At 42.8% G+C, this 25,753-nt stretch overlaps 1 protein-coding gene across 1 annotated transcript in view; it reads left to right on the top strand.

Annotated features, from left to right (window-relative positions):
- Positions 1-24,230, top strand: part of LOC308439622 (solute carrier family 22 member 2-like) — a gene marked incomplete at its 5' end in the record, with an annotated part of 38,743 nt that extends 14,513 nt beyond the window's left edge. Inside the window, 8 exon segments of the mRNA XM_080941508.1 lie at positions 2,047-2,161; positions 3,660-3,766; positions 6,488-6,702; positions 8,215-8,323; positions 8,742-8,854; positions 13,381-13,480; positions 24,035-24,041; positions 24,043-24,230. Coding sequence (XP_080797634.1) covers positions 2,047-2,161; positions 3,660-3,766; positions 6,488-6,702; positions 8,215-8,323; positions 8,742-8,854; positions 13,381-13,480; positions 24,035-24,041; positions 24,043-24,102 — 826 coding nt within the window. The 3' untranslated portion in view covers positions 24,103-24,230.
- Between the last annotated feature and the right edge of the window lie 1,523 nt (positions 24,231-25,753).

Raw genomic sequence — 25,753 nt, 5'->3', positions numbered from 1 at the left:
AAGAGTGGGAAACAATCTTATCACTACTTTCCCATAGGCATGAGCTACGCAGAACTCTCTAATCAGTCATTAACCACAATTACCCCCAAAACGGCCAACATGGCAACCCAGATACCCCATACTGATAAATTCAAGTTACCCAGACGAGTAAAACATTTTTATCATTCCTACCCAAGGGAAACACATCCAGACCAGCAAGCTGGTGAGGAGTCATTCAAAAGAATGTGGCAGTTTGAAGGGCTCTCTGTAGGATAGGAGTTGAGCATTGGATCTGTGCAACTTGAGATGCCGGAAGGAGGTTGTGTTCAGATTATCCAGGACCCGAGAAATTAAGGATCTGGAATTCCACAGAGGGGCACCCACACACCACCACACACATCCAAACACACAGACACACACATGCAAAACTAAAGGACGGAAATTAATCACCAGTCTTAGAGCAGAAAAACAGAAACAAAAGGAGCAGTCTGGTACACACTGTAGGAAGGGGGAGGGGTCAGATGTAGGGGTGAGGACCTCAGGCAGTTAGTTCTGATTAATCTTCATCTCTCCACTTCCATCAGTTACTCTCCAGCCCTGGTGGGGTCTCCCCAACATCAGTAAACCTGTGGCTGCATCTCTGTAGGTCACATGGTACCAGGCTTTACGGTAGTTTCCTGTCCAAGGCACTCCCACAGTAAGGCCCAAGTGATTGTCCAGACTTCACGTGGACACAGATAACCCTTACGTGTGCAACCAGGAAGCTGTTGAGCGAGCCCCAAATGGCACATCTCAGTTTAGGTTGAGCCAGAGTTTCTTCCCTCGGTGTTCCCAGGAACGCCTAGAGCACTGTATCTCCTACCTCTATGCTGTCCAAAGTCCTACCTTCTCCCAAGTCTCCACTTCTTTGTTACCCCTCCCAAGAGCAGGCAATAATGGGGAGGCCATTAGAACTTTCATGAGCAGCTAGAAAAATGATCCTACAGCATCCCAGTGGTTGGCTGCTAAGCAGGCCACACTCTGGGTCTTGACCCCTCTTAACCAGGCAATCACCGTGGTCCTCTGCCACATGGCCCTCCTGCAGAAGGATCCAGCTTTTCTAGGCTTTTCTTTTCCCAGGGCAGTGAGCCATCAAGGCTAACTCGGTGAGCCTAGCCCTTCTAGCTTCCAATGTAGCTGGCTGTCCCTCCTCCCCCCACACCGCCTCCATTCACCCTGACCTTGACTGCTCTGAGGACTTCAGGCCACAGGCCCTTGGGGACATGCTATGGCTGCTTGAGTCTGCCAGGTCAGGACCCAGAGTGCTTGCTTAGAACAACACCCTAGGACTTGCAGGGACTTTTCAAGCCTGCTAGGTCAAGCTCAAATTTTTGAGTCTAGTTTCTGCGTTCTGCCTACAACCTGACCTTTAAAGCTCACCTGTTTTTTCCAGCATGAAATATTTTTTTAAAAATTTATATAGCATGCCATAACATGTAATATATTATTTATAATATACAGCTATATAAGCATGCAGCCACCATGTAGTATATAATATTGGATGCATGTTATATATGTGTGTATATGGCATGTATACCCTTGTTTCCTTCCAAGATGATTTGCAACTTTCTCCTCTATTCCTTGACCTTAGTTCTTAGGCCCACCCCTCTCCACCCTTCCCCACTCTTCCTCACCCCTCCTCACCCCTCCTCACCCCTCCCTGCTCCTCTACACACCTCCCCACCTCTTCACACCCCTCCCCGTTCCTCACCTCTCCCCGATACTCTCCACCCCTCCCCATCCCTCCTTGCGATAGCACAAGGTGTGTGTCCAGCTGCTCCCTGCTTAGCAGCTCATGTACTGCCGTTGAAGAGTCTCAGAGGAAGACTCAAGGCTTCCTGGACTTGTGCTGACTACAGGTCAGCACTTAAGGGAAGAGAAAGCCCCACGTGCCTTGCACAGTATTATTGGCCTCCTTGGTAAATCCAACTGAACTTCCCTGTGCAAAGTGCTCCCAGAAATTCAACTGTGTGGATTAGCATTGGGCAGGCAGCAAGGTACCCCTCCTCGGTCTTGCATATACCCTAGGTGCATACCGGAATCTCCAAGATGGCTGATCTCTCAGAACAAAAGTGCAAAAGCCATGAAGATAATTAAGCACATTGCTAAGAAAAATGGAAAATCAGTGCCAGTCTCTCTTCAGGTGAGTTGAGGCCTTGAGTGTCAAGTGCAGGGTGCTGGGAAGGGAAGGTACGGAAAACACGCCGTGTGTGCAGTCGATCCCAGCAGAGAGCCATGGGGCCCACTTCCTTGCATTTCGGCCAAACTATAGAAAAATACAGTAGAACATTTCATATACAAGACTCGTGTTCCCTGGGAGAATAAACAGATGGCAGACATCAGACTCAAAAATATACCAGATATTTAAGAGCAAGTCAGAGAAGGAGCTGCCTCTATTTTGTGTAGCTCAGGGTTTTACTGGCTGCTCTGCCTCAGATGCTGTTCTGTTTCCTACATGCCTAGCTTCCCAAGGACAGGGTCTAGTTCCGTGAAGCAGAGTTCCAAACACAAGTAGTTTGATAGATCAGTTTGAATGTAGCCATTTGGTCTGTGTTTCTGATTTTGCCGTTAGTAGATCTCAGCAGTATGAACTCAAACCCGTTCATCTGCTGGGACTGGAATGGAGAAGTGGATTGTAATAGAAACTGTGTCTGGGCTGAGGATGTAGCTCAGTTGATATGGTATTTGTCTAGCATGCATGAAACCCTGGGTTCAATTCCAGTGCTACATAACCTTTGTGTGTGCACGCCAGTAACTCCTGCACTTTTAGGTGGTAGAGGCAGGAGGCTCAGCAGTTGAAATTATCCTTGGCTACACGGTGAGTTCAAGGCTATCCCAGGCAGAGATGATGTTTCAAAAGAAAACAATAAAAAGAAAATTCTGTCTAGATAAGGGTAAATCATTTCTGAATGAGAATGTAGCATAGGTTAGTAGATTAACTGTAAGATTTTAACATTTATATGACTTGATTTAAAAGACTCAGAGACCATAATTTGTGTGTGTGTGTGTGTGTGTGTGTGTCAGACCTTAGGTTGGTGTCAGTAATTATCTTTCATCATTCTTCCACCTTATTCATTAAGGCAAGGTCTCTCAATCAAACCCAGAGTTCACTGATGAGGCTAGTCTTGCTAGCCAACTTGCTCTGGGAATTACAGGCTTGGTGACCACATCCACCCAGCATTTAGATTGATTCTGAGTATCTCATCTCCAGTACTCATGCTTGTATGACAAGTGCTTTAACTGCTGAGTCTTCTCCCCAGCCTCTTGGTACTTTATTCCTACAGAGCTCCAACTGATGCTGTTACTGTCCCGATGTCACAGTCTCAAACCTGAGCTTCCTTCCCACTCAGCCACAGGGCAGTCCAGATGGGTCTGTCAGGACCACAGAGCTGGGTCTCCATGGTACCCCAGTGTACTTTACACATCATGTGTCATGAGTATCAAAATCTATGTCCCAGGCCCTCTTCTGTACAATGGAGTGAAAACCAGACCCTGACTTCTAGGGTAAAGACTAAGTAAGACAGTATGCTCCGTGCCCAACATAGGGCTGAGCCCAGGACGGACACTCAGTAGATAATTGCAGTTACTCTTCTCTTTAAGACCCCTTCTAACAGAAAACCCCCTTCTTGCCTTTCTCTTAGAGCCTGACATCAGAGGAGGATGCTGGTGAGAAATTGAGCCCTTCATTCCTGGACTTGGTCAAAACCCCTCAAATAAGGAAACATACGTTGATCTTGATGTACAACTGGTACGGAAGTCTTTTGTTTTAACGTCAAATTCTTCGACATTCGTACAATTACACAGTCAGTCTCATTAAAGAGAGGAAAAAGCACACCCTTAAATGATCACCCCAAAATAGCATTACCAGAGGATGTTGACATGCAGCTCATGGACAGCAGCCTCGCCTGATAACATTTCCTCAGACAATTGCAGATCTTGGCTTGGGATCGGGACAGAATTTCCAACAATTTATGAGGTGGTCCTCCGGCATAATTTCGCTGGTTTTTTACTCTGTATTTATATGAAGTGGTATTCTTTGAATTGAGAATTACTAAAGCATCAGTCAGTTCTGAAAAAAATATTGAAGATGCACTATGTCTTGCTGTATCAAATAATATTTAATTATTTACAGAAAGTAAGTATGGGGCTGTAGAGATGGCTCAATGGTTAAAAGTGCTTGTGGCTCTAAAGAGGAACTGGGTTCAGTTCCCAGAACCCACATTGTGGTTCACATTGTCCGAAACTCCAGTTTAAAAAGATTGGTCACCATATCTGGTCCCCATGGGCACCAGACACATTCATATTGCACATACATGCACATACATATTGCACATACATAGTGCATATACATATTGCACATACATATTGCACATACATAGTGCACATACATGCAGGTAAAACACTGACACATACAAACCAAAAATAAGTAAATAAATACCTTTAAAAATAAGCATTCATATCCATACCATTAACATAAAGTTATGATTTCATCTTAATAAATGGTAAAATTATGTATTGTCTTTCTAATTATCAGTAAATGTATCAGTAATTATCAGTAAATTCTCAGTAATTATCTTCATGATTACCAGCAAATGTTAGATTTATACTCCTATTTTATGTGCCTACATTCTAAGAGTCTCATAAAAAATATCTTTGGCGAAAAGCAATTGGGAGTGTAAAAATATTTAAGGAGCCCTGGCCTGTGGCCCGGCAACAAATAGTTTTCTTTGATTCTGTTTATCGGTTGATTTTTTAAAAATCTTTCCAAGTGGTTCAAATACATAATCTAAATTGAAAGCTTTAATATAGATTCGATCCTGAGTATAACTCTCCACAGATATCTAAAGCCAGTGAAGAAAGGTCTTGTCCCCTTCTTTTACTTGGAAGAGAAAACAAACAAAAACCCTATTCGGGCATGTATGAATTTGACAGCAGTGACTCTACAATGCAGAGACCAGCTTCTCAGGGTTGGCTGTGACAGAGCCCTGGGTGTCAGTGTGAGGACATTCTGAGGAGGCTATTTCCCCACAGAGAGCATCACAGCCCCTTATACCTGTCCTCAATGGCAAATCACATTTCTCATGGTCCTGTGCAGTAAGGGCCGTGTTGATCTTGGGCCGCAGTCTCCTTTCCTTTGCCTGTTAGCCTCATATTTTCCATTATTTTAAGTTAACGAAATTAGAAACATTGTCAGAAGGCCAGTTGCAACTGGTCAGAGAAGAAAGCCTTCTGAAGAGAGGCCACATACACTGGGTTTGCAGGTTCATGAAGTTTGAATTGAATAGCCTGTGCATCCAAGCTGTTTTAGAGGACCACAAAGAGGCCCGGGGGCTGCTCGGTAAAGAACTTGCCATGCCAGCAGAAGAACCTGAGTCGAGATGCTCATCCCACATAAAAAGCTGGATCAGAAGCCATGTGCCTGTGATCCGAGTGCCAGGGCTTGATGGACAGACAGTCTAGGCAATCAGAGTGCTCCGGGTTCAGCGAGAGACCCTGTCTCAAAAGGCAAGGCAGAGCGAAATAGAGGAAAACACAGGACATCAACTTCTGCCCTACACATATACCTTTACATATGCAGGAACAATTACACAGATTACACACACATACACATACAATATATAAATAACACTATATTAAATGTACATGTGTGTATACATATATATACCACATACATCATACACATACATCATCATACACATCTACACCTACATATACATATATATGTTTATACATGTGCATCATCATATACATTACCATATACATATACATCATCATATACATCACCATATACATATACATCACCATATACATATATGTCACCATATACATATACACATACATATACATAGACATAGACATAGACATAGACATAGACATATGTATATACATGTACATCATCATATACATTACCATATACATATACATCATCATATACATCACCATATACATATACACATACATATACATATACATAGACATAGACATATGTATATACATGTGCATCATCATATACATTACCATATACATATACATCACCATATACATATACATCATCATGTACATATACATCATCATATACATATACATACACATCATCATATACATCGCCATATACATCATCATATACATCATATACATATACACATACACATATACAAATACCAAAGAGAGAAATGATTGACAACCAGGAGCCACTCGTCATCGTTTTACTAAGTCACTCTATCAGGACATCTCAGCTTTTCACACGGACAGTGAATAGGAAGTTCCCCAACTGTTTGTAGGCTTTTGCCTCTCAGATCCCTCCAGCCACAGTAAAACACTGGGCACAAAAGCAATGCCACAGATGAGAAGACAGAGAAAAGGTCACAGGCAAAGGTCACTGCCACCGACTCCTCTCCCCCAAGGCTCTCCTGGCAGGAGGGTGTGCTCAGTGCTTGGCTTGACTTTGGCTCTCCTCTTTTTCGCTCAGGTTCACGAGCTCTGTTCTCTACCAGGGCCTTATCATGCACATGGGCCTTGCAGGGGACAACATCTACCTGGATTTCTTCTACTCTGCCCTGGTGGAATTTCCAGCCGCCTTCATCATCATCCTCACCATAGACCGGGTTGGCCGCCGCTATCCCTGGGCTGTGTCAAATATGGTGGCAGGAGCAGCCTGTCTAGCTTCGGTTTTTATTCCTGATGGTAAGTTCAGAGAGCAGGTGGCTTTGAGGATGGCAGGCCCAGCACAAAGCCTCACTAGAACGTTCCAGCAACTCCCTTGACCTCTGTATAATTCTGCACTGTAAATGAGAAACCCCCCCCCCACCATCAGCAACTATCCTGTGCCTTATGAAACATTTGAGAAAAGGGACAAAAGGCCATGAAACAGTCCTTTAAGCCACACGGAGCTTTGTTTCAGGCCATCATAGACGAACAGTCACTTGCCAGTGTGCCCACAGCTTACTGGTTCTCTGGGACAACCTCTATGGAGTATCCCAGCTTTGGAAAGTGGCATCGTTCTTTTATGATGCTGCTATAAAAGCTGAGGTGGAACATTATAAATATCTTAGATGTAGGACTATGGAGACAACAGAAAGATCAGGAAAGTTCCGAATGGAGGGAGAAGGGCAGAAGACGTTTAGGACAAGAAAACCCTCTGTGTGCATATGTCCAGATCCAGTTAGAGTAGTTCCTTGGGACAGCAATGGACTCTGGGTGACCATGCTTTAACAGTGCAGATTCATCAGCTGGTATAGATGTCTACACTGGGAAGAATATTGATAATGGAGGATGTTATATGCAGTGGTGCAGCTGTGGGAAATCTGTACTTTCTTCGTTTTGCTATGAACCTAAGCTATACTTTAAAATATTTATGTATATGTATATTTTATGCAAGTCTATATGTATTTTACATGCATATTTTACACAGACAGACAGACAGACAGACATAATATTGGCATAATCTCACCCATGGTCTGTTGTTTTGTTTGCTATAAACCTTCAGACGGGAAAGAGTGATGTTTGCTTTTTTCTTCCATCACGTGACTTCCATCACATATGCACATATATATATATATATATATATATATATATATATATATATATGTGGGTGAGTGCACATGGGTGTATAAGGGGATGCCTGATGCCTTGGGGCTGGAGTTGCAAGCAGTAGTAAGAAGTCGGCTGTGGGTACTGGGACAAATCTGGGTCCTCTGTAAGAGGAGCAAGTGTTCTTAAGCAGAGAGTAATTTCTCCAGATTCACATTTTTTTAGAGAGACCATTGGTCCTGTAGAGATAACTCCATGTGTAAAGCAGATGTGAATTCAGATCCTCGGAACCCACAGAAGTCCCGGCAAAGACATAGGACCACCCCTCACAGAGTGAGCTGGCTAGCTAGACGGTCTCAATTGGTGACCTCTGTTCAACTGAAAGATCCTGTCTCTTTATATAAGGAGCAGGTTGATAGAAGAGGACCCATGACATCAACCTCTGACCAGAATGCACATGCACCACACAGTACGTTAGAACTGTGTCTACAGTTAGAGCTTACAGATCTGTAGAGCATGCTATATTTGTCTCACATCTGTAGAGAACTATTCTTGCTTCCCCATCTCATTCTTTAATACGGAGTTTGTCCTTCCAAGCCCACTTTGGAGCACTGTTTGAAAAGGTGATCATATGCACAGTGGATGAGTGTTGGGTTTTCCCCTCAGATCTACAGTGGCTGAAAATTACCGTCGCATGCTTGGGAAGAATGGGCATCACCCTGGCCTACGAAATGGTCTGCCTGGTCAACACTGAGCTGTACCCCACATACATCAGGTGAGTGGGAACACTTGGGTTGAGGCTAGCACAGTGAGGGGATAGGTGGGTGCTCAAAGGCAGTAGCGCACCATTCCTGCTCAGGCTTATAGGCTGGATAATGCCCAGAAGCCACAGAACTCAGGAGTAAGACCACGTTGTAGAGAGTGACCAGAACAGCTGAGTGGTTTATGGCAACCACAGACGGCACAACTCACAGGATGGAAGGAAAAGTGAATGTCACTCTCTGTCCAGTCTGAAGGCTTATAGCAAACGAAACAACAGACTATGGGTGGGGCTATGCCCACCCATGATTTCAGCATGTTGAAATGAACAGGGCCAATAGTTGTGTGTTCTCAGACATTTAATGGCTTGGGGAGTGCAATAGTGGGCAACTCCCACAAGAAGTTAAAGGTCAAGTTGTTTTTCTGTGACTTAGGAATCTTGGTGTCCTCGTCTGCTCCTCCATGTGTGACATTGGCGGCATCATCACACCTTTCCTGGTCTACCGCCTCACCGACATCTGGCTGGAGTTCCCACTGGTCGTATTCGGTGAGAAATCGCCATAGCTTTAATCACTAGTGATCACCGATATTAGTGGTATTATTTTAATCCTCTCAAGTTAGTACCAACACTGAGCTATGGAACTGAGACCTTAAAAGCACAAGCTGAAGGCAAGATGAAAGGAAAGAGACATTTCCCTGAAGCACGCCCACCCTCCTCTCCAGTGACGTTCAACCCTCTCAGATCTGTCAAAGAAAGAACCCTTCTGCCTCCATTCCCAAAGCACTCTTCATTACTTCAAAGACAGATGTTTAAAGTTTCAAAACCCAGACAGTATGGAATTCACAACTGATAACATGTGTCAGCAAGACAGAGCCCATATGTTAATACTCGCCCCACCTACCTTTCTCCCAATAGAGTTCAGGATGAGGCATGGCATGGGTTCTTCTGCTACTGCCAGGGGGGTCAGGAGTTAATAGGGATCACCTAGCTGCTTTCTAGCACCCCCCTCTCCCTCTCTCTCCCTCCCTCCCTCCCTCCCTCCCTCCCTCCCTCCCTCCTTCCCCCCCCCCCGCCTCCCCTTGCTAGTGGATAAAGTATGTCATCCTCCATAGATGCTAATCACAAAATCTAAAAGGGTCCCAGGGACACTGGGCACCCCATCCAGTCACTGTGCACTGCCCTCTGCCCTGCTGCAGACTATGGGGCAACTGCCTTCCTACATGTGCCCACAGGAATAACTGTGGCTTCCAACCCAGGCTCAGGGTAACTCCATACACCACTTTAGTCTACTTTCAGAGACACTCAGAGAGGCTTTTAGACTTCATTAAAGCTGCCCTTTTCCCAGGGCACAGCATGCTGACTTTTCCCCTGGATGCCATGGCAAATGCACCAACTACTGCTCTCTCAGAGCTACATGTCGCCCTCCCCCCAAACTTAGCTTGGCCTGTTCCTTCCCTTGCCTGGTTCTTGATTTGTGAGAGAGAAGTTTTCCATGCTGGTAGGCATGCCAGGGAAAGTTTCAAGCTGTTGCTACGACTCTTCATCAAAACAGACCCAGTGAATTTTTCCACGTTTCATCTTATTAACAAGATGGCCAACACTGATATCACATGGGCTCTTTAACCCTGAGATAACCAGAGTTACCAGGCCCACTGACAAGAGGCTCATGTCCCAAAACTCTGACTCCAAGCACTGGATGAGAAGCTTGTCACAGAGCTCCCTTTATCCTCAGGAATTACCCATCATACCTGAACTCCTCTCCAGGCAGGAGTAAGAGGTACCTGATCCTTGGTAGATGGTGGTGGTGGCTGAGGAGTCAAAAGAACATTTCTAGACAGCAACAGGAGCTCTGTGTTTCTGTAACCACCACTACTTAGCAGGTCTAAGAAAAGTCTAGGCCCATATGAAGGGTGTTTCCCCATTTCACCTTCTACTGGAGGACACAAAGGACTATATTTCAAAAACTATAAAAAACTCAAAGATAGTCCCAAGTTTTCCTCTGCAAAGCTTTGTGTCAACTTCCTTTGCCCACCTTTAAGCTGGTGGCAAGAAGGTAACTAAGATTCTTTTTCCCTTCTTCCCTCCCTCTCTCCCTCCCTCCCCCATCTCTTTCTTCCTCCCTCCCTCCTCTGTTATATTCCTCCTCTTCTTTCTCCTTCTCCCTCTTCTTCTTTTGCTCTCTCTGTCTCTGTCTCTCTGTGTGTCTCTGTCTTTCTCTCTGTGTATCTCTGTATCTTTCCTTCATTAGCTATTTCATCTAAGAAAACTAAGCGCTCACTGGAGGGCCAAATGTGGCTCAGTGACACAGCATTTGCTCAGTACAGTTTCAGTGCCATCCACAGCAGCGGGACAAAACAGATAACGATCACTGGATAACATTATCCTGGTCAGCAGGGCTAATTCTTGCATGTATAAAATGCTAATCTTGCAATCTACTAGTCACTGAACTTTACTGTCTTCAGACTCAGAGCTGGACAGATGTGTCAGGGCACTCCTGTTATCTCAGCACTTAGGGAAGCAAGTACAGTAGGATCTAGGCTACTGACCTAGTTTCATTTCCATGGCTGTGACAAAATACCTTGACAAAAGGCAACATAGGGAAGAAAGGCATTTGTCTTAGCTTACAATCCACATTGTGTGGGAGTCATGGTTGTAACTTCAAGCTGCTAGTCCCATCATACCCACAGTCAGCAGCGATAAATGCATGAATGCTCACTTGCTTGCCTGTGCTCACACAATTTTTCAGCCCTTATAAATCTTTGTTGCCTAGGGAATGGTACCACCAACACTGGGCAGAGTCTTCCCACATCAGCTAAGTTAAGACAATCCCTCATAGACACACCCACAGGCCAACCCAATGGAGGTAATAGTCTCAGAAACTCAATGAGAATCTCTTCCCTGATTCTAGGTTATGTCAAGATGGCAATGAAAGCTAACCATCACAGCTATATAGTGAAACCCTCTAAAGAAAAAGACTGAGTCAGCTGAAGTAGCTGAGTCTTGCTTCCATTTGTTACTCATTACTGTATAGATCACCCTGAAAGGGTTGAGAGGTACAGAGAGATTAGTTATGCTCACCCATGACCACAGTTCATACCGTGGATTGTCCCTTATCCTACGGACTTACTTGGCAAATGTTCATTCACCTCACTCAGAACAAGCCTGTGAGGTAAATCATGTCACTTGACAAAGGGCAGAAAGTCAGAGTCCTCTCAGGACCTTACCAGGTCCTCAGGCCAGCCAGGAGTCAGCGTTGACCACTCAACACTGGGCTTGTGATTGTACTCCTTGCCCCATGGGCTCATTTCTGCTGTTTCTAAAGAGAACTGGAGCCCAGCACACAGTTTTTTGAAACCCCAAACTAATAAAGAACTAGCAACTATTTTCTACACTCTGTTAAGGTGGGGTGGGGAAATCAAAACATACCTCTTAAAGTTATACATCTGCAATATAAATTTAAATGTCAAAAATATTAGTGTGGTTATTATTAAAAAATTACAACTAGAGAGTAAAACAAAGGAACAAAGGAAGCTGTGTGGCCACCTGTAGCCCAGTGGTCTACCCCTGAGTTTGGCCTGCATTGCTTTTCTGTACTGAGGATTGAACCTAGGGCCTTGTATTGTATATGCTAAGCAAGCTCTCTATCACTAGTATACATCAGAGGCAGGGGTGGGTTGGAGTGTTTAAGACTGTTCTAGATTCCTATCTGTTATTTGTGATTAAAAAAAATCCTCTGGCTTAAAGCAACTTAGGAGAGAGAAGGGTTAATTTAGCTTACACTTCTAGGTCACTGTCTACCACTGAAAAACTCAAGGCAGGAACTCAGTGACAGGAACCACAGAGGAACCCTACCTCCTGGCTCACTTTGTGACTTCCTCTGCTATTTTAGCCCACTTGCTTAGGAATGGCACCACCCACAGTAGGCTGGGCCCTCCTACATCAATCATCAATAGAGAAAATCTCTCACAGAGGTGGCTAAAGGAAATCTGATCTGGGCAATTACTCAAATAAGGTTCCTGCTTCCCCAGTGACTCTAGGTTGTGCCAAGTTTACAATGAAAACTAACCAAGGGGTTGAGTGACTGTTCAGTGATTAGGATCACCTGGATGCTTCTTAAAGAGGACCCAAATTTCATTCCCAACAGCCACATAGCATCTAATAACTAACCAGAGGATCCAATGCCCTTTTCTGGGCCCAGCAGCACCAATATACATGCAGGCAAAACACCCATACACGTAAATAAAATGTTTAATATGTTTAATTACTTTAATTAAATATCACAGAGATTGTGCCTCATTATATAGGTTATACAAAACTTGAATTCATGGTTATCCTACCTTATTCTCCAAAATGCTAGGATTACAGGAGTACCACCACTCTCTTGACCCTGAGCATATGAACCTGAACTAAGTGGTTTCACTATGCTTTGTGACAGTGTTAAATATGCATTAATATACAATGCATTGTTCTTCTACCAAAAGGACTTCATTATATTCCCTCCTGGTGTGTGTGTGTGTGTGTGTGTGTGTGTGTGTGTGTGTGTTTGCATGGATGAGGAGTTCTGTTTGCCCCTCCTACCATGTGGGTGGACCCTGGGGATTGAACTCAAGCTTAGCAGAAATCTTCTTGACCCCACTAAGCCATCTTGCCAGCCCTCATGCAGTCCCTCTTATTTACTAGCAATGGTCCAAGTTTCTGACTTGTTCCCAATGCTAAATGCTTTATATTGGCAGAGTTAAATGTTCTTCTTCATATCCTTAGGGGTTTTGTTTTTCAGAGTTATTTTCTAACTCTGAAGTTTCTTAGCTCTGTGGCAATGTCCCATAGCCTAGAATAACCTTGACTCAAAATGTTAGGTATTTCATTTCCCTGAAAGGAATTGTAACCCAATGGTGTTTGGCATTGGGTGTATTATTTATGATGGAAAGTAGGGTGTTGAAAGGTGGCAAGGGAATCTATAAATAGCAATGAGAAAGCATAACCCCCCCCAAAAAAAGAGAGTGGGAAACAAGGAGACCCTAATTATAGAGACTGCCTTTCAGTTCTTGATGTGATTCTTGTCTGTGTTTCAGCTGTGGTTGGCCTTGTTGCTGGGGTACTTGTGCTGTTGCTACCTGAGACCAAAGGGAAGGCTCTGCCTGAGACCATCGAGGATGCTGAGAATATGCAGAGGTAGGAACTTGGGCTCCCTGCATGAACTCCTCCACAGATGCTTAGAGACACTTCTGGATCTGTCTAGGGAGAAAGATTAGGTTGAATTCCACATCCCATATCTTAGGATCAAAGCAAACTACATCAAAGCATTAAATCAGACAGAGACAAGAAGTTAAGTGAAAAATGCCATGGAAGGAGTGGTTATAATCCACAGCTTCATAATGGGCAAGGTCTGTCTAAATGTGATCCAAAAAAAAAAAAAAAAAAAAAAAAAAAAAGCCCAGGGCCTATGGGAGAAATTTAGTGTGTATACATTCACCACAAAAATTGAGAGTTGAATTGAAACACTGTCATCATTGGTAAACCTAGATAAAATGCTTAATACTATAAAGAGATGACTTTCTGATGTATATGGTGAGAGCTCTAACAAAACTGAGGGAGATGAGCAGTGGTAGTGTGTGCCTTTAATCCAACTACTTCAGAGGCAGAGGCAGGTGGGTCTCTGAGTTTGTGGTCAGCCTGGTCTACAAAGCTAATTCCAGGAGAGCAAGGGCTACACAGAGGAACCTTGTCTTGATAAACAAACAGCAAACCATGAGAACTTCTTCCCCCAGAAGGAGGGGGCTGGGGTCCCTGACTCAGCAGAAAGAAAAGGGCATCCCTCACATGTACATGAAAGTAAGTCCTGCCTCTTTCATACCAGAAATAAACTCACGCAACACAAGTATTCCTCTGTGTCTTCAAAGATCAAAGTACCCAGAGCACACTGTACCTGGGAAAAATGTGTGGGACTCAACAGCCCTCATGTGGCTGTGGATAACACACTGAACCCTTCATAATGGTCAACCCGATCACAGAAATGAGGTTATTGTGTTTGTCTTTTTACCCAGTCCCCACCTCTTGGAATTTTGTGTGTGAAATGTGTGGTAAGACTAATCGTTAAAGGATCTTTTAATGCAGCAAAAGATTAGAAGAACCTAAATGCTCTTCATTTGGGAATTCAGCTGAATAAATTATTATATGCTGTACACCAGAGTACTGTATAGCCACTAAAAAATGATAAAGTTTTATATCCACTGATAAGAAAAGTCCTCAATTTTTTTTTAATTTTAAAAAAGCAAAGCATAGAAAAGCATTTGTTCTAACATTCTTACATTTGGGTAAATACACCATAAATACATAGACATACAAATATAAAATAGTATTGAAGATAAAAATGACAAAAGTATAGAAATATTTAAGTAGCTCCCTTATCTGCAGTTCTAATTTCCATTCTTTCTATAACCTCTGGCTATAGAAATATATCCTGTGGTCCCCATAGATCTTTTCTAAAGTGAGAAATGGCACATAAGCTCAACTCCCAGGATCTGTGACAAAGTCAGATGTGGGAACCTAGAACAGACATCTTCTCTGTAAAGTTGGCAATTTATGGGAGCGGCTGGATGGTGCCTCTACTCTTTGGAGAGCAAACCTTTTGTGGTAGACCACAGTCCCCCATTTCCTGTTATGCTGGGCCTGGTCCACTTCTATTAGCATCTGGTTCCCGTGACTATTTGTATTTGAAGTGCTAAAGCTAAAGCAACATCATCTGAAGGCACCTTCCTATGTGTGTCACCCCTCCCCTGGAGGACAGAGACTCCACCCTGAGCTGAATTACATTCCTATAGCTGGCACATCCTGGCAGAATAAGTCCCAGACTTGGACCATATACTAGTTGTCTTAGTTAGGGTTTTACTGCCATGAACAGACACCATGACCAAAGCAAGTCTTACAAAGGACAACATTCCATTGGGGCTGGCTTACAGGTTCAGAGATTCAGTCCATTTTCATCAAGGCAGGAACACAGTAGTATCCAGGCAGGCATGGTACAGGAGGAGCTGAGAGTTCTACATCTTCATCTAAAGACTGCTGGTGGAAGACCAACTTCCAGGTACCTAGGAAGTGGGTCTGATAGCTCACATCCACAGTGACACACCTACTCCAACAAGTCCACACCTAATAGTGTCCCTCCCTGGGATGAACATATACAAACCATCACACTAGTCAAAGTCCCTCCAGGATTATCTTCAGCTAGCTCCCATGGCAGGTGGGTAGTCATATATGAAGGTGAGGAACAAGGGCTAACATAAGTTATCCAGATGGACTTGGGCTTCAGGGTTTCATGGGAAAATGAAAAGAAAACTGAGCTATTAGGCTAAGGGTTGTGCAAAGAGGGGCAAGAGTGAGGGTGTTCTTAAGCTGGAGGGCAGGCAACAAAGTTGGTACTGAAAGCACACTCCTGTTATATGTCCCAGACATAAAGAACAGGACCAAGAAGGAGCCCCTTCCCTGCCTGCAAGGAATCTCAGTCTACCTAGTTACAAATACAGCTTGTCTGACTTGTCTGACTGCCCTTCACCCCCCTAAGCCTGCCTTCTTTTCTGTAAATGGGGTGCGGTGGGAGCAAACATTTTCTAGGACTCTCAACTAGTACTTCCATGCCTTTTCTCATCAAATGCTCACAAAACGAGTCTTACCTTTAACCCCATTGACAACACAAGCACAGAGATAGACAACGTTGTCACATAACCAGTAAGCAACAAACACAGCCATGGTGCCAATTGAGCCAGCCAGGTTCCATGGCCAGAGCCTCTACTTATCATAAGAGAGTTGCTCATACCCAGGATAAGGCATTATGCAGTACTAGGCACTCAGACCGTGCCAGTCAATATGCTTGCTGCTGTTCTTGCTGCTGCTGGTGTAGAGGCTGCAGTTGCTCGGGCTTCCTGACATTGTGCTATTTGTTGTTGTTGTTATTAGTGCTATTTTTCTTGGTGCTCCCATAGATATTACAGTTGACACAGCTGCTGCTGCCGTTGATACTGTCGTTGCTGTCACTGGTGCTGCTGGGATTAACACCACTATATCTGTCACTAATGTAATTAATGATATACCACTGCTGTAACTGCAAGTATTGCTGTTGTTACTACTGAAGCTGCCGCCATTGTTGCTGATTCGCTTGTTGCTGATGGTACTGTTGCTGTTGCCATCAGTGCGACTGTTTCTGATCTAGGTCGTTGCTGCAGCCAGCATCAGTAGCTATTGGTATTGTTACATTGCTCCTGTTGTTACTGATGCTACTGTTGCTCCTGATGTTGCTGATGTTATTGTTGTTGCTGCTGTTGCTGTTGATGATAATGGTGTTGTTGTTGCCAGGGCTAATGTAGCAGCTATTGCTCTTGGTGCTGAAATTGTTGCTGCTTTGATTGGTGTTGCTGTTGCTACTGTTTTTGGTGTTATAGCTATTTCTTTTGCTTGATACTATTGTTGGTGATAATGCTGTTTCTGCCGCTATTGTTGTTGTTACTGTTACTGCTGCTGAAGCTGATGTTTCTGTTGCTGTTGCTAATGTGGCCAGTGTTCTCATCACTGCTGTCATTATCACGGCTGCTACAGTTGATGTTATCATTGCTAATGCTGCTGTTATCGCTGTTGTTCCTCCCACTCCTGTTACAACCAAGTAACTGTTGCTGCTACTGCTGGTACTGTTTCTGTTGCTAATACAGCAGTTACTGTTGCTGCAGTTTCTGAAAACAGTGCTGTTTCTGCTGAGCAATAGCAACAGTACCATGAGTAACAAGAATATCAGCAACAACAGCAACAGCTACAACAGCAACAACAGCAACAGCTACAACAGCAACAACAGCAACAGCTACAACAGCAACAACAGCAACCGTTGCAATAGCAACTGCCATGGTGGTGTCTTCAGTTACAACATTTTAGTAGTGTTGGTGTTATCATTGCTAGTAATGCTTTTAGTGCTTATTGTTGCTACTGTTGTTGCCATAACTGTTACTGCTACTGTTGCTGTTACTCATGTTTCCATTACTGTTGTAGTTGCTATAGTCACTGTTGTTGTCCTTACTGTTGTTGCTGATGCTAAAACTGTCCCTACCATCACTGTGGCTGTTGTTCTTATTATTCTTGCTGTTGCTGTGGCTGATATTGCAGTTACTGTTATTGCTACAATTACAGTGGTGGTTGCTCTAGTTGATGCTGTTGCTACTGTTGACACTGTGGCTGTTGCTGCAGTTACCATTGTTTTTGTTATTATTGCTGTTGCTGAAGTTATCCTGTTGTTGTTGTTGCTATTGTTGCTGTTGTTTCTGCCTTTACTGTTGCTGTTACTCCTCTTACTGTTGCTTTTGCTGCTGTTGCTGTAGCCACTGTTTCTGCTGTTTCTGTTGCGGTAGTCACTGTTTCGGCTGTTGCTGTTGCTGTAGCCACTGTTTCTGCTCTTGCTGTTGCGGTAGACACTGTTTATGCTGTTGCTGTTGTGGTAGTCACTGTTTCTGCTGTTACTGTTGTTTCCGTTGTTGCTGTTGCTGTAGTCACTGTTTCTGCTGTTGCTGTTGTTGCTGCTGTTACTGTTGCTGTCACTGCTGTTGCTGTTACTCCTCTTACTGTTGCTTTTGCTGCTGTCACTGTTGCCATTGCTGCTGTTACTTGTGATTTTGCTGCTGATATTGTTGCTTCTGTTGCTGTCATTGTTGCTACTGCTATTAATGCTGGGGTTGCAGTTACTATTGTCCCTGCTGTTGTCATTGTTACTGTTGCAGTTGCTGATGTTGCTGTTGCTACTGAAACTATTGCTATTGTTGCTGTAGTTGTTGCTTCTGTCACCATTCCTGTTGCTACAGTTGCTGGTGTTGTCACTGTTGCTATTCCTTCTGAAACTGTAGCTGCTATTGTTATTGCTGCTGTTGTTGTAATTAGTATTGCTGCTGCTGCTACTGTTGTTGCTGCAGTTATTGTGTTGGTTTTGTAGTTAATGCTGCTGTTACTGCTGACATTGTGGCTGTCACTATAGTAACTGTTGCTGTTGCTGAAGTTACCATTGTTCCTGTTATTAGTGCTGTTGCTGCAGTCACTCTTATTGTTGCTGTTACTGTTCCTATTATTGTTACTGTTACTGCTAGTGTTGCTATTGCTGTTATTACTATTGTTTCTGTTGCTCCTTTTGCTGCTGCTGTTACTGATGTTGTCACTGCTATTGCTTTTGTTCCTCTTACTATTATTGTTGTTGTAGTTGCTGTTATACATGCTGTTGCTGTTGACACTGCTCTTGTTAGTGCTGTCACTGTTGCTGTTGCTGCTGTCAATGTTACTGTTAGTGTTGTTACTATTGCTATTGCTGCTATTACGATTTCTGTAGTTGCTGTTATTGCTGCTGTTTTCACTGTTACTGTTGCTGTTGCTGCTGTAGTTGTTGTTGTTGTTGCTTTTGCTGCTGCCACTGTTACTTTTAGTGTTGTCACTGTTGCTATTGCTGCTATTAATCTTGCTTTAGTTGCTGTTATTGCTGTTATTGCTGTTGCTATCACTGTTGCTGTTGCTATTGACACTGTCACTGTTACTGTTGTCACTGTTGCTGTTGCTGCTGTTGCTGTTCTTTTCACTGTTCCTGTTGCTGCTGTCACTTTTACTCTTATTTGTCACTGTTACTATTGCTGCTATTACTGTTGTTGTAGTTGCCGTTACTGTTGCTGTTGTTATCACTGTTGCTGTTGCTATTGCTCTTGTTGTCAGTGTTGCTATTGCTACTGTCACTTTTACTCTTAGTGTTGTCACTGTTGCTATTGCTGCTATTACTGTTGCTGTAGTTGCTGTTGTTGCTGCTGTTATTGTTATCATAGTTACTGTTGCTGTTGCTGTTGACACTGTTACTGTTAGTGTTACCACTGCTGCTGTTGCTGCTATTACTGTTGCTGTAGTTGCTGTTGTTATCACCGTTGTTGTTGCTGTTGACACTGTTACTGTGAGTGTTTTCACTGTTGCTATTGCTGCTGTTACTGTTGCTGTAGTTGCTGTTATTGCTGCTGTTGCTGTTGTTATCACTGTTGCTGTTGCTGTCACTGTTGCTATTGCTGCTGTCACTTTTACTCTTAGTGTTGTCACTGTTGCTATTGCTGCTATTACTGTTGCTGTAGTTGCTGTTGCTGCTGCTGTTGCTGTTGCTATCACTGTTGCTGTTGCTGTTGACACTGTTACTGTTAAGGTTGTCACTGTTGCTGTTGCTGCTGTTGCTGTTGTTGTCACTGTTGCTGTAGTTGCTGTTATTGCTGCTGTTTTCACTGTTACTGTTGTCATTGTTGCTATTGCTGCTGACACTGTTACTCTTAGTTTTGTCACTGTTGCTATTGCTGCTGTTGCTGTTGTTGTCACTGTTGCTGAAGTTGCTGTTATTGCTACTGTTTTCACTGTTACTGTTGTCATTGTTGCTATTGCTGCTAACACTGTTACTCTTAGTTTTGTCACTGTTGCTATTGCTGCTATTACTGTTGCTGTAGTTGCTGTTATTGCTGTTGTTGATGTTGTTATCACTTTTGCTGTTGCTGTTGACACTGTTACTGTTAGTGTTGTCACCGTTGCTGTTGCTGCTGTTGCTGTTCTTGTCACTGTTCCTGTTGCTGCTGTCACTTTTACTCTTAGTGTTTTCACTGTTGCTATTGCTGCTGACACTGTTACTCTTAGTTTTGTCACTGTTGCTATTGCTATTACTGTTGCTGTAGTTGCTGTTATTGCTGTTGTTGCTGTTCTTATCACTGTTGCTGTTGCTGTTGACACTGTTACTGTTAGTGTTGTCACTGTTGCTGTTGCTGCTGTCACTATTACTGTTAGTGTTGTCACTATTGTTTTTGCTACTATTACTGTTGCTGTAGTTGCTGTTATTGCTGCTGTTGCTGTTGTTATCACTGTTGCTGTTGCTGTTGTTGTCACTGTTGCTGTTGCTGCTGTCACTGTTACTGTTAGTGTTGTCACTGTTGCTATTGCTGCTATTTCTGTTGCTGTAGTTGCTGTTACTCCTACTGTTGCTGTTGCTGTAGACACTGTTACTGTTAGTGTTGTCACTGTTGGTGTTGCTGCTGTTGCTGTTGTTATCACTGTTCCTGTTGATGCTTTTACTGTTACTCTTAGTGTTGTCATTGTTGCTGTTGCTGTTGACACTGTTACTGTTAGTGTTATCACTGTTGCTATTGCTGCTATTTCTGTTGCTGTAGTTGCTGTTACTCCTACTGTTGCTGTTGCTGTAGACACTGTTACTGTTAGTGTTGTCACTGTTGGTGTTGCTGCTGTTGCTGTTGTTATCACTGTTCCTGTTGATGCTTTTAATGTTACTCTTAGTGTTGTCATTGTTGCTGTTGCTGTTGACACTGTTACTGTTAGTGTTATCACTGTTGCTATTGCTGCTGTTGCTGTTGTTATCACCGTTGCTGTTGCTGTTGATACTGTTATTGTTAGTGTTTTCACTGTTGCTATTGCTGTTATTACTGTTGCTGTAGTTGCTGTTACTCCTACTGTTGCTATTGTTATCATAGTTACTGTTGCTGTTGCTGTTGACACTGTTACTGTTAGTGTTGTCACTATTGCTCTTGCTGATATTACTATTGCTGTAGTTGCTGTTATTGCTACTGTTTTCACTGTTACTGTTGTCATTGTTGTTGCTGCTGTTGACACTGTTACTGTTAGTGTTGTCACTGTTGCTGTTGCTGTTGTCACTGTTGCTGTTGCTGTTTACACTGTTACTGTTAATGCTGTCATTGTTGCTATTGCTGCTATTACTCTTGCTGTAGTTGCTGTTATTGCTTGTTTTCAGTGTTACTGTTACTGTTGTCATTGTTGCTGTTGTCACTGTTGCTATTTCTGCATTTACTATTGTTGTTGCTATTTTCACTGTTGCTATTGTTACTGCTGTTGTTGATGTTGCTGTTATTGTTGCTGCAGTTACTGTAGCAGCTGTTATAGTTACTGATGTTACTGTTTCTGTCACTGTTTCTGTTGTTGCAGTTATCATTGTTTTTGTTATTGTTGCTGTTGCTGAAGTTATTCTTGTTATTACTTTTACTGTTACTGTGACTGCTACTATTTCTGTTGCTGCTGCAGTTGTTTTTGTTTCTGTCACTATTGCTGTTGTTGTTGCTACTGTTGCTGCTGTTACTATTTCTGTTGCCATTGTTATTGTTATTGCTGTTACTGTTATTTCTTTTACTGTTGTTGATGCTTTTGTTACTGTTGCTGACACTGCTGTAGCTATTACTTCTCTTATTGTTGCTTTTGCTGCTATTACTGTTGTCACTGCCACTGTCACTGTTGCTGCAGTTATTGTTGTTGTTACTGTCATTGTTACTGTTGCTGCTGTTATGGATAATTTTGCTGCTGTCACTATTACTATTGTTGCAGTTACTGTTATTGTTGCTGTTGTCATTGTCACTGTTACTGCTACTGGTGTTGTTGTTGCTACCAAAACTATTGTTGATGTCGCTGTTGCTGTTGCTGCATTTACTATTGTTACTGATATTGTTACTGTTGCTGCTGTTGCTGCTGTCACTGTTGCTGTTGTTTCTCTTACTGTTGCTGTTGTTGAATTTACTTTTGTTGCTGCTTTTGTCACTGTTGCTGTTTCTGCTATTGTCATTGTCACTAATGCTGCTGTCAATGCTACTGTTGCAACTGTTCCTGTTGCTCCTGAAACAATGGCTGTTGCAGCTGTTGCTGTTGTTCTTGTTATTCTTCTTGTTGCTGCTGTTACTGTTGCTAGTATTGTATTTACTATTGTTGCTGCTGTTGCTATTGTTACTGTGGTAATTGTGGTTACTGCTGTTGATGCTATTGTCACTGTTGTTGTTGCCCTCACTGGGTCTGTTGCTACAGTTATTGTTGTTCCAGTTATTACTGGTTTTGTTGCAGTTATTCTTGCTGCTGCTGTTACTGTTGCTGCTATGGTTGCTACTGTTACTGTTTCTGTTGCTACAATTACTGTTGTTGCAATTGAAGTTGTTATAGCTGTTATTGTGGTGGTTGTTGTATTTACTGTTGTTGATATTGCTGACACTGTTGCTGTTGTTACTGTTGCTGCATTTACTATTGTTGCTACTGTTACTACTGCTGTTTGTGCTGTTACTGGTGCTCTTTGTGCTGTTACTGTTATTGATATTGTCACTGCTGCTGTTGCTACTATCAATGTTGCTATTTCTGCTGTTGCTGTTGCTTTTATCACCCTTGCTATTGTTGCTGTAATTGTTGCAACAGTTACTGGTGTTGCTGCTGTTTTTGTTGCTATTACTACTGATATACTTTCTGTTGTTGTTACTGTTGCAGTTGCTGTTGTTGCTGTTACTGTTGCTGAAGTTACTGTTGTTGCTAGTGTTACTGTTGCAGTTGCTATTGTTACTATTTCTGTGGTTACTGTTGCTGTCATTACTGTTCCTGCTGCTGCAGTTACTATTCTTGCTTCTGTCCCAGTTGCTGCTGTCACTATTGCTGTTGCTACTGTTCCTGTAACCACTGTTACTGTTGCTATTGTTGCCTTTATTGTGGTTGTTGCTACAGTTACTGTTGTTGCTGTGGTAACTATTGATGTTACTGCAGTTACTGTTGTTGTTGTTGTTTATGTTACTGTTGCTTTTGTTGCTTTCACGATCTCTATTACAGCTGTTGCTGCTGTCCTTGCTGTTGCTGTTGTTACTGTAGCTGCTGCTGTTGTTGGTATTGTTGCAATTCCTCCTGCTGTTGTTTTACTGCTGCTGCTGCTGTTATCATCTGTGTTGACGTTGCTATCAATGCAGTCACTGCTGCTACTGTTGCTACAGTTGCTATCCATGGTGTTGCTGACACTGCTGCTCTTGGTGTTGTTATTATTGCTACTGTTGACATTGGTACTGCCCTCAATGCTGTTGTTACCATTGCTGTTGACATTGTTGTGGCTGACATCATTGCTGCTGCTGACATTGTTGCTGTCATTGACACTGCAACTCTTGCTGACATTGCTGTTGCTTCTGCTGTTCATGACCCCACCACTATTGCTGTCTCTGTCATTGATGCTCTGTAGCTGGCCCTGGAGAGTCGGGCAGCTTAGTAGATTTGCTTGTTCCCCTTCCTGAAACCTGAGAGGCTTACAGCACCACTGGTTGATTTGATGAGACTCTGTCACCCTCATCTCATACTGGACTGGTCCAGATACTGAGACCATGTGGGGAAACTGAGGGAGAAGTTGGGGATCTAGAGCAGCCCATACCTGATTCAGTGCAAACAGGAACATGTGAAAAGGGCGGGGCTGGGAGCAGCACAGGAAGGAGAGTATCCCTCCTCCCAGGACTATCAGCAGCATCCGTATATTCATAGAGATAATACTTAGAGAAAGTACTGTCTGAGCAATGTTCTAATTGCAGCCTTCACTCATGAAATAGGAAAGACTTGGTAAAAAGAACTTTTTAAATTCTGTGTGAGGACTGACCAAAGTGTCTGGATTCTGCATTCATTATATTTTACCAGTGCAGAGTTATATTCAGTCCTCAGCTACATTCTCTGTTATGGAGGAATGTGGGATACCAGGTTTAATTTAACTTCAGTGAGTTATTCTTCAAACTCTACCCATTTCCTTCATGAATGCCATCACTCAGAAAGCAATGCAAGAATGATCTTGGGCAAAACCTACACTTAAGTTTTGTTTCATTTCTTTATTACCCACTTGATGCTCCTTTTCAGCTCCTCATAATTTTTTCCTCACCAGTCTAATTTGTCTTCTTATTGCAGGCCAAGAAAAAAAGGAAGAAAAAAGAATTTACCTTCAAGTCAAAAAAGCAGATCTTCTGCTAAGCTAAAGAAAAAGGGCATCATTGCTGCTGGAGCTGACTTTGCTGAATCAGGCCAGAGGCAGAGCTTCTCTCCCACTCCCCCAAACCCCACACACACCAACCTCACTTACCCCCTAAACTCCATCAGTGGGAGCTCTAGCCCACACAGTTTGTTGCACTGATGTATCAAGCTCTTCTTCCCAGCCAGGATTTTCCACCTCAGTCTGCTCTCAGCAGTCCCAGGAAATGGCCGCTGCTTTACTAGATTTTGGGGTTTTTTTATCCTCTTTATATTTCTTTATTTTGTTTTTTCCCTTCACCACAACATCAATCCAAAATACACAAGGGAGCTGTGGGCCAGGACAATCAACTATTGAAAAAATAAATCTTAAAAAAAAAAGTGAGAGAAGAATTTTTTTTAGGAAATAAAAAAAAACTCAGAATGTACATTATGGGCTTGGAATAAAGACTTTTGGTATGATAGGTATGATGAAATTTCAAAATATGTTGTTTATTGTGTGGATCACACTTGAAAAGTACCCTGAACATAAAAATGAGGATACAAGTTGCACAATCACCAAGCCTGCCTATACTCACAGTGTATAACCACAACTGCATGCCTTCTGTAAAATTACAGCAGGGAGTATTCCTAACATTACTGACTCAGTCATGACAGGTTTTTTTCTTAAAATTCATGGCTCTTAAAAATGGCATTAGTATCTCATCAAAGTAACATAGTAAATACATTGTTTTTAAAGACAAATATTAGGCCCGAGGAGTTGGCTCAGTCAGTAAAGATGCTTAGCTTGCAAGCACAAAGACCTGAGCTTAATCCTCAAGCCACTGTAAAAAGGGGTGGAGGAGAAAGAAGGTGATGAATCTCCGTTGGGGTGGTGGTGGTAGGCAGGTCCCTGGGGCTCAGCAATCAACCAGCATAACTTACGTGGTAAATTTCAAGTCTAGAAGAGACACTATCTATAAGAGAAAAATAAACATGCAAAGGGGTTGGAGTGATGGCTCAGAGGTTAAGAGCATTGTCTGATCTTATAAAGACCCTGGTTCGATCCCCCACACACCCATGGTAACTCACAACCATCTCTAACTCCAGCCCATGCAAATTCAATGCCCTCCTCTGGCCTCCACAGGCATCAGGCAAGTGCTTTGTGCACATAAATAGAAGCAAAATACCCATGCACATCAAATAGCTTCTAAAACACTCAATCCCAAAAATGATAACGTAGAAATGGCCAGCTATAAAATGTGCGTCTTCATTTTGAAGAAATACAAATTAAAACTGAAAGGATATTTTTTACCTATCAAATTAATAAAATAGTGTTAGTAATTTCGAGTATAGGTAGTCACCAATGGTACATTCCTTTAGGGACACAGTGGTCCACCCATATAATAAATGTGTCTGACTTTTGTAGTTGCTCCTCTGTCATTATCTTCGATGAACAAAAGTGCACATAGAGGCATTTGAGAGGTATTTGTTGTATCATTTATGTGTGATGGCAAAAAGAAGAAATAACTCATTTACATATATAAAGATTGCTTACATAAGCCATGGCACCACCAACAGGGCAAGAGAAAGACCAATAGATGCTCTGCTGAGAAAATTCTAATACAAAGGTCGGGAACAGTATTAGGCAAGTCATTCGGAAATCAAGAATGCTCAGTT

Source organism: Micromys minutus (assembly GCF_963924665.1).
Source record: "Micromys minutus genome assembly, chromosome: 30".
NCBI classification, from domain to species: domain Eukaryota; kingdom Metazoa; phylum Chordata; class Mammalia; order Rodentia; family Muridae; genus Micromys; species Micromys minutus.
The sequence above is the reverse complement of the archived record's forward strand: the minus strand, read 5'-3'. Positions and strand labels throughout refer to the sequence as shown.